This window comes from Larimichthys crocea, chromosome XVIII, assembly GCF_000972845.2.
Source record: "Larimichthys crocea isolate SSNF chromosome XVIII, L_crocea_2.0, whole genome shotgun sequence".
NCBI lineage: Eukaryota > Metazoa > Chordata > Actinopteri > Sciaenidae > Larimichthys > Larimichthys crocea.
Genome location: NC_040028.1, coordinates 11,006,751 through 11,016,227, shown reverse-complemented (window position 1 = coordinate 11,016,227; position 9,477 = coordinate 11,006,751). Strand labels below are relative to the sequence as shown.

At 41.4% G+C, this 9,477-nt stretch overlaps 2 protein-coding genes across 4 annotated transcripts; one reads left to right on the top strand and one right to left on the bottom strand.

Moving 5' to 3' along the window:
- Positions 1-75: 75 nt before the first annotated feature.
- LOC109140367 (zinc finger protein 525) lies at positions 76-1,766 on the top strand. Its single transcript, XM_019267053.2, has 2 exons — positions 76-358; positions 640-1,766. Exon 2 carries the CDS (start codon positions 693-695, stop codon positions 1,731-1,733), a length of 1,041 nt encoding a protein of 346 aa, XP_019122598.1. The 5' UTR covers positions 76-358; positions 640-692; the 3' UTR covers positions 1,734-1,766.
- An 837-nt stretch (positions 1,767-2,603) lies between these two features.
- prmt2 (protein arginine methyltransferase 2) lies at positions 2,604-9,248 on the bottom strand. Of its 3 annotated transcripts, XM_019267050.2 has the most exons (9): positions 8,995-9,248; positions 8,688-8,888; positions 6,504-6,665; positions 5,351-5,515; positions 5,006-5,181; positions 3,530-3,659; positions 3,300-3,436; positions 2,905-3,079; positions 2,604-2,737 (listed from the first exon to the last, which is right to left on the bottom strand). In XM_019267050.2, the coding sequence occupies exons 1-9, from the start codon at positions 9,079-9,081 to the stop codon at positions 2,705-2,707; spliced, it is 1,266 nt and encodes a 421-aa protein (XP_019122595.2). In that variant the 5' UTR covers positions 9,082-9,248; the 3' UTR covers positions 2,604-2,704. The 3 variants fall into 3 exon arrangements, with proteins under 3 accessions (XP_019122595.2, XP_019122597.2, XP_010741401.3); XM_019267052.2 differs by lacking the exon at positions 2,604-2,737 and having other exon boundaries at positions 2,754-3,079; positions 8,688-8,883; XM_010743099.3 differs by lacking the exon at positions 2,604-2,737 and having other exon boundaries at positions 2,755-3,079.
- Positions 9,249-9,477: the final 229 nt, after the last annotated feature.

Here is a 9,477-nt window from a genome sequence, read left to right as displayed (position 1 = left end):
GCCCTCAGTGAAACGAAACTTAACTGAGGAGGATCTGTTTCATGAGATGTACCATTTAACTGATGTCTGTATAAATCACACCTTGCTATAATATAAAATTACTAAAGCAAGTCAGGGGGATGATTTATATTTAATTCAGCGTGTTTGAGACAGTTATTCCGCCACACGCTAGATGATGCTGCAGCCCAGTTTGATGAGGGGGAAAAAAAAACGAGCTTCTTGCAGGAAAACGCAGGAGATGAAACACGATCCAACAATCACCCCGTTGTTGTCCAAGCTGTTTGTTATATTATATAATGTTTGACCGCGTCTTCGAGACTTTCAGCACATGCATGTCTGCTTAATGAGAATGAACGCGGTATGTATGATGTTTGTTGGCGCGTTATTACGCGCATCCTCGGAACAACCTCCTCATTGTTGAAGGCGAAGCGAGGCCTGTTGTGCAATACTGTTGCTAAGCTAGTAGTGTGTTTATGGTTTTCCGGATTTGCATGCCGTGTCCATTAACTTTCATAGTCACATGAGCTTTGGTACTATCCTGCATGGATGGCCAGTTATAAAAATGTAAGATCATTCGTGACTAAGCCTTGGTTTGTGTCGCTATAGCACTGTAAACATTAACAATATGTTTATTTTCAGATGGGTCAAAGGATGAAGTCCTCTTCCCTCCCACTCTGATTGTAGACAGCACCATGCTGGATAAAACCAGTGACAAAGGCCAACAAACTGGGCGCTGCTCAGATTGTGGATGCGCTTTCAGCCTCCCACAGCCAGACTCTGACCCAGATTCAGCCAACACTTCAACCTCTCCCCAACAGCAGCTTGTGCAAAATGCAGACAGTCCTTCCAAATGTCCATCCTGTGAAGCTGGCAGTAGCCTCCCTAACGGTCGACGCCCGCACCGCCGCATCCGCCTGGACCCTCACAGCTGCAGCCTGTGCACCAAAACCTTCATTTCTTCCTCCCACTTGGCACTTCACCTCGCCTCTCATAACAAGGAGAGGAAGTTCAGATGCAACACCTGTGGCAAGTACTTCCATCAGTCGTCCCACCTGATGGCACACAAGATAATCCACAGTGGGGACAGGCCGTTTAAATGCCCAGAGTGTGGCAAGACCTTCGGCCGTGCCTCACATCTGAAGACCCACCGTCGGCTCCACACAGGAGAGAAGCCCTTCAAGTGCACCTACTGCGACAAGTCGTTCACACAGAAAGCCGGGCTCCTGGCACATGTTCGTCTGCACACAGGGGAGCAGCCGTACAAGTGTGAGCAGTGTGGTGAGGGTTTTCGCTCTTTATCACTCCTGCTCTCTCACAAAGCTCAAGAGTCGTCCGGGCAGGCTAAACCAGTGCCACTACCAGCACCAGCAGTCAGCCAGCCCCAGAAGACACAAAGTAGCACAGAGGATCTCAAGTGTGGTGTCTGCTGCCGCACCTTTGTACGATCATCCTACATCAGGCTGCACATACGCCTCAACAAAGGACAGCGGCCTTATCACTGCAAAGTGTGCAACAAGACCTTTGTCAAGCTGGATACGTTTGTCAATCACTGTGATAAACACTTGAGGCAGAAAAGGGATAAAAACAAGATGGTTAAAGACAAAGTTGTCAAACCTCCCCTGTTTGTCCCACTCTCCAGACCTCCATCTCCTGAATCCCTACCCACTCCACCTCTACCCTCAGAGGTCAATACACGCTCCAGAGCAAAAGCGAAAAGTAAAACGGAGCCATGACCAAGAGGAGTGCCTCCACCCACTGACACAAAAATGATCTTTAAATATGAAATAACGTAACGGCTCCGCCACAGCACATATCGACAAATGAAGAGAGTAATGTCACATTTATTGTCTCACCTGCAACCAAAAGAACAAATGAAAACTTACGTTTACAATTGAGCAAATTCGTAGTTGAATAACTCCCAAAATATTGTTTTAATTAATGAATGTGATTTATAGCAACATGTGTTGACTAATTGTACATTTATTTAATTAATTTTATTGTGAACAATGAATTATCTTTAAGTACTACAAGTTGTTTTTAAGGCATATTTGAGCTAACGAGGCTGATTAACATTAGTAACTCACATTTCAGTGGCATACAATGTTCACTCTAATCTTTTAATATAGAATTTTAAAAAAGTATATCTCTAACCATTATAATTCATGGTTAATCTGTTGTTTTATTAAATCCATACAAGCCTGTTGCCATGTGTAGCACTCATACCAAGTACAAACAATGTAAGTGAAATGCATATTGTAAAGCGGTTTGCACACAGAGTAAAAATAAACATAAAAGCATAACATGGAGGACTGAACCGTTTCTTTTGTTGTACCTTGAGACCACAAATCTCCTTTTAAAAACTGTTTGTTGTTTCAAAGTTTTCCTTTATAAAACTTCTTTTTCCCACCAGGCCCAATACGCATTCAAGTCAAAGTCCCAGTAATGCTTCACAGTTCATTCTTGGCATGTTATTTCTTCTGTTAATCGTGTATCTTGGGTGTGTTGTAGCACATTAGCCTGTAGTTATCAGGCTATAGGACTACAAGTCCAACCAGATGAGCCTCGTTTGACCGTCGCATTCCTGCGACAGTCGGACTTCTTTCCAGGTCGGCGGCTCGCAGCTGAAACCTCACTGACCCTGAACTCAACTGAAGATAGTATTTGACTATTTTTCTGTAGATCTCCACCACTGGCAGAGAATCTGTCACCTCCACATTGGAAAAGTCTTTGTCCCAACCTATGGATAGAGAGAAAAGAATGAAGAATGAGACCAAGACCATGAGACAAGTGAAAGGGAAACGTATGTGTTTTCATTCCATGAAAATTATAAATAGACTGTAATGTTATAAGAGATAAAATACTCTGCCGCTACTTTATGAATATGGTCAATGAATCAAAGTTTGCCTGGCAGTTGTCTGTGTCCTCTGTGCTGCTGTTGATGTTCCAGTGCATGGTAACGGTCATGTGGCGTCTCCATACTGGGTTCCTACGTAGGACAATGTTTCCACGGATGGAGTCTCCAGCGTACACACTGACTGGCCTGTCTAGCATGAACAGAGTCTGCTTCCAGTGTGTCGGCCTGGAGAAGAAATTTCTTCTTAATACTGTTTTTAATGCACTATGTTTTAAGTATTGCAAAAATTAGCCCGTAAAACACAGAGATGTTATAAAGCATTTTCTGTTTAGCACTTACGAATTCTCACTTTGATTATTTGGATTTCTGTGAATTTGCCGTAAAGGCTCAGGAGCAATGAGTTGATAAACTGTTCTATCTGCACAAGTGAGAGTGAGTGTTTTACTCAGAGTTAGGTCCGGTGTTAAGCTCCACCGCTGCTCCTCCTGTCTCCAGGCTCTCGAAATGAACAGTGAACCAGGCGGTGAATCCGTGGAAAACACCGGACTTTTCCACACAAAAATGAAACTGAGCCTTTATTTCCTGGGAAATGAAACAGAGCATTTCAGTTAGCCATTTAGTCCAATCTCTATGGGATGGAGCAATTTCTGATAAAGACACACCCACACACAGTACCTCAAGGTCTTTGACTTGCAGGGTGTACATATCAAGGCATATGACGTTGCAGGGAGCAGCGAGGCAGTCATCGGGCTCGATGAGGTGGCTGAACTTGGGCTTGGTGAAGAACTCCTGCTGTGCCAGGGGCCTGCAGAGATCAAACATTATTCAACACCATGAGGAAATTAGGATATCTTGAATGACTCTAGAGGGAAATGGACAGATCGAATTAAGCACACGAAACATCAACAAGAGAAACAGAACACAGCGTAAACAACTATGTATACCTTCGAAATTTTAAACATACAGCATGGAATATTTTCTGTATTGGAATAGAAATATTGGTGCTAATACCTGCTCATGTGTTTGGTCACAACTGTTATAAGTGGTCACAATTGGCTGCCTAAATATGTATAAAATGCTAAGTAATATGGATGAGAAGTGGATAAAATAGCTACAGAACAGTAGCCTCTCATGTTATTTGAGACTGCTAGAGCTGCCTTGACTCATTGCCACATTTTGTAGTGTTGTAGCAAATAACCCGATCTTAACATCCTCTGGCTGACCTCTGTTTCTCTTCACTGATGCAGTTTCCCTGTGTAGGCTTCATAATTCAATGTTTGTGCCTGACTCACCAGTAATTAACGATGCAATTCTGGTATCTTTGTGCCTGTGTATCATAAGTAATTAAGTTTTAAGTCAGCTTTTTGGGGTAGTTTACCAGTTGCATGATGGGGATTTAAACACATGATGGATGGAGATAGAAACCTGGTTATGTTAGCTGGAGTGCTGTGATAGAAACAAGGCTATTATAGCAAGCAAACACCAGGTTTGCCATCATTCTCTGGCATTTTTTTTTTGTTTTCCATTACCAGAGAAGAGATGAAGAAGAAGAGTGGTAAATGTAGATGAGATGTAGATGAGTTCAAACTCAACTTTTGAGGTATCTCAGCCGGTACAGAAATGACAACACGCAGTATAGATCAGCTTTCATTGTTTCAGGGCAACGTAAGGCAACTTACAGAAATACAAAGATGCCAGTTAGTTGCTGCCTGAGGTGCTGCTTGATCAGCCAAACTGGATCTGTTTTGAAAACACAGTTACTATGTACATAATGAGGGATGCATGTTAAAAATAAAGAAGCAGGAATGAATTTTTATAGAAATGTGCATGGTGTGAACAAAATTAATGAGTCAACAGATCACCATGTGTTTGACATTCAGTAAAGTATTGTGGCAAAAGAGTCATTACATAGAAAGTACTTTTTGTGACACACGTTTAAGTTAAATAGTGACCATATTTGTGGGCTCTAATCTGATCTGACATCTGTCTAAATGTGAAATAACACAGCATCCCTACCTGGCATCAACCTGACATCACATGTTATGACAGTAAATCGTAGATCTTTTACCCTGTTAGTTCCGATTAAGTATAAAGGAATCTAAGTGCGACAGGACAATGTTCACTGAGAACAGCTGACTTAACAACCCTTACTGAAGAGGAGTGAAGTCAAGGCCATAGGGCCGCTCCCAGAAGGCCATTTTCTCTGCATAATAGCTGTGGGCCTGACATGGCACCAGAGTGAGGGCTGCAGATGAGGGCCACATCACGCCGCCTTCCCTAAGCCAGCGGTCCCTTGCCAGCAGGACTGACTCCACCATGAACTCAAACTAGTCCGGAGGAAGGAGAGACAGAAACAAGATGTGGTGTGTGGGGCTGAGAGTGGAAGAGCATGATGTGATTCAATAATACTGAGATAAAGCTTCTTAAAGTAGGAAAAACTTGTATTATTAATACAGTTAAAACAGTATTAAACAGTATTGGCAGTGTCATTATTACCAGCAGGCAGTTACCCATCCATTCAGAGACCAGGATGTCCACCCGCTCGGGTAGCTCGAGCTCCTCAGCTCGTCCCTGCAGCACCGTGATCACCTCCTCACAGCCGTTCTGCTTCACCAGCTGCCTGGTGTACTCTGACATGGAGCTCGCCTCCACAGCATACACCTACAACACCACAGATAAACACTCTGCTGTTTATATCATGTAGCAGCACTCCTTGTCCAGCAGATGGGAGTATAAGTACACCAATGCTAGATATACAGTACACCTGGGTAAACTAAGTTGGTTGGTATAATAAGCGAGAGAGAATCGGTTCTTCTGACTTATTTTATACATTTCTATGGATTTTTTCCTGGCAATTTTCTTATCATTTGAGATGTTCTTAGAGCTTTGTTTTCGGGTATAAAGGCATGCACATTTTCATGATTTTTAAATGTTAAATTGTGAAAGTGTCTAAACCTTTTGCCAGATGGGATGACATTAAAAGAGAAACACCACTGATTTTACACTTGAAAGTCTGTTTACAGTCTGTATACTACTGCTTATGTGGGTGGGGGGGAAATGTATAAAGCCCTTTGTGGCTCCAGAGGCCCATAATTTGTCATTTGTCACAGTGTTGTTTGGGACTAAAGACTACAACTCTGAAAATAAAAAGAAATCTAGGGGTGAGGAGTTGGAAAGAAGCGAGGTTATCAGACCTCTGTAGCTCATTTCTCGTCTCTGCTTGAGACTCGCAGTTCCAGGCTACAAGTTGGATTGTGGGTAATGTAGGAACTAGTTTTCAACAAGAAAAAGAAAGATTCTGCTGCATTGATATTTAACTGTTCATCGTATGACTTTTTTTAAATTTCAGGACAATACCCTGAGAGAACTGCAGAATCACAAGCTTACAATAAAACTCATCACACCAAATACTTATATGTGTGAACGCGTGTTTGCACGTGCTAGATGCAAGTATAAAAAAAACTTCAGTTCGTTTACTGCATGTTTTAAGTTAATATAAGAAAAAAAAAACTTCAATAAGGCAACAGACTCAAATTTAACTTGGAACTGAAATCCCTCAAATGTCATTATATCTAACTTGTGGTCCTGTTTGTGTTGAAGAGCCTCAATGTTTGTGTAACTTCCCCATCAGCCATGTTGTTGACATTACCACTGAGGGTTGTGCCAGCTGAGCACAGAACAGGCTGATGATGCCAGTCCCACAGCCGAGGTCCATCACCACCTTATTCCTCAGAGAAGCACTATTGCTGAGAATAACCTGCCGGTACGCCTCAGTGCGGCTCTTATCTGACAACATCTCCAAGTGAAGCCTCTGTATGATAGAAAAAGAAAAAAAAAGTACAATTAGTCAGGGCGATATTGACAGTTTCCACAGTGTTATATGTTAAATAAAGATAACATTATGAAATAAATAGCTTTACAAATAAACAACCACAAAATCCTCAAATATATCTGTGCTTGAACTGACTGTATTGACAAAGACTGTGTGATGAAACGTAGCATTATGAAATAAAACGGTCATTGTGAAGTCAAAAGAAACGGACATGTTATGGTTATCATATATTATTCTGTATTTATTTATATGGATATTTATTTCATAGTGTCTTCTTTAGTTGATATTGAAGACTTTGGGTCTCCATAGTTTTTACAGTGACTGATTGCTTTTCAAAGCATGCCTTGAGTTTTTTATTCAGTTTCCTACCTTCCAGGCAGCCATTGTTTTCAATTTATTTCAGTGCAGGATGACAATCACTACACAGAGACTTGAAATCTTGGCTGAGAGGTAATCTATCACAGCTTTATTTTTTTGCCCCAGGAAGAGTGGTGGTTGCCAAGGTAACTACTAATGGAAATCCGAGTAAACAACAAATAACTTTGTAATACAGCTGGGCATGTTTTCTTGTGTCTCCCTGGGTGGTGCATTCAAGGAAAGTCAGCCATTTAAATGTCATCTACAAATCTATTCTGGGTTTGATTTTCATTTTTCTAACATTTGTTGTGAATTTATTGAATTTCTGCAGGCTCTCTGAGGAAGTGCCTTATGGAAGTTGCATTACATTGCAGGGATAACTTTAAGGGTTCGTTGTCAGCCAGTCAGAGTTATCAGACTGTTGATAATCTAACAGGACTGTTGTAAAAAATATGCACCCACATCATGGCTGCTACTGACATCCTTGAAATTCTTATGTGCAATACTGTAAAACGCTAGTCACTTTACCTTGTCTGTAGTCACTTACTCTGTTTAAATCAACACTTGTACATATTTTTCATATTCTATTTTAGTATATTTTATATTTCTATATTAATATTATTATATTATTATATTTATTCTCATGTGTAGTGCTCTTGATGCCGAGCTGACGGGTTCCTCTTGTCCAACACATTTCATTGCATTGTTGACCCTGTGTTAACCTGCACATAAAAGACTTGAAACTTGAAACCTGAAGGTTATTTTTCCTGTGAGTTTTGTTATCATTTGAGATGTGCTCACGGTACAAAAGGTATGCACATTTTTTATGATATTTAAATGTTCAATTGTGAAAATTACTAATTTTTCCGAAACCTTTTGCCAGACAGGATGACATTAAAGGGAAACTCGTTGTAATTCTCCAGTGATTTTACACTTAAAGTCTGTATACAGGTCTCGGCGAGTACTACTGCATTATTCAACCTCATTCTGATTAATATCTTGCACATTTTAAATGTTCTGCAACAGTTTTCGGGTCAAACTTTTCCAAGTTTTATGTAACCGTTTTTGGCCAGATGGGCATGACGTTTAAAGGAAAACTCTGATTTTAAACTTGAAAGTCTGGATACAGATCTTGTAGATTAATACTGCATGTAAAAAAATAATTATATAAAGCCTTTTGTGACTCCAGAGGCCCGTAATTTGTTATCCATAACCGTGTGTTATTGTTGTTTGTCTGTTTTTTTACCACTATGACGTGCGCTGCTGCCTTTCTTGGCCAGGTCACCCTTGTGAAAGAGGTCTTGATCTCAATGGGTCTTTATCTGGTTAAATAAAGGTTATTTATATATATATATATATATCAAATTGTCGGTTGTAACTGAAGACTACAAGTCTGAGAATGAAAAGAAAGAGTTGGAGTTGGTAAGAAGTATTAGACCTCTGTAGCTCGTTCCTCATCTCTGCTTGAGAGGCTGCATTAGCTGCTACTGTCAGATGGGTGTGATGGATTGGCTGACTCAGGTTTCAGGTCTCTGCATGCTGATGTTAAGCACGGCTGCAGGTTTAAATGTGAGCATGTGCAAGCTGTAGATAATGAAATTGTGACATCTAAAAAGGTTACGATAACTTAAAAGACAGTCTAACCAGTGTCCCATAACTGCCAAAGTATTCTTCATCTTGCCATGGGTCCTCCTCCTCCTCCTCCTCATCATCATCCTCCTCAGCAGCATCCTGGCGCAGGTAGCGGGCAGGGACATAACCTATGACCTCATGCAGCTCTGCCCACCACCACTCGGATGAAGGCTTGGCGTGAACAAGCAGTCTGTCCCCTCTGTGGAAACTAAGCTGCGGGACAAAAAGCCAAAGTTACTGTAGAGCTAAGGACCACAACAACTTTCCAGGCCGAAGTGTGCAGTCATGACACCAGCAGACATCCGTGTGGGTCTCTCACCTGGTCGCTGCCACTTCCAGTGAAACTAGACAGAGCCACATACTCTTCAGGAGACGCGTCGTCCTCGTCCTCTTTCTCAGTCTGCATGGTTGTTTTTGCTCTCCTCCCTTTCACGAGTTAACACGGTGTCTCTTGTGAGTAAATAAACACCGTGTTACAGTGAAATAAGCGGTAAAAACACACAACAACGAGCGACAACACGTCGACTTGCGTGGATATCGCAGACACACTTCCTCTTTTGACGTTGCCGTGCCTTCAGGTGCTGTCGGAAATAACAACAACTCAAGCGTAAAGTAACCGTCCAAAAAAACCCTATGCAAAAACACAAGGGGGGTTTCTGTACGTGGTCATGTTTGCATACCAGAAACACATGCAAGGACACTGAATATTATAGCAAATAGTCGAGGTTTTTATTTTTATATATTTGTCATAATATTCCTTTAGTTTTTATAACGTGTTAGAATCCTGCATCTCACATATTTT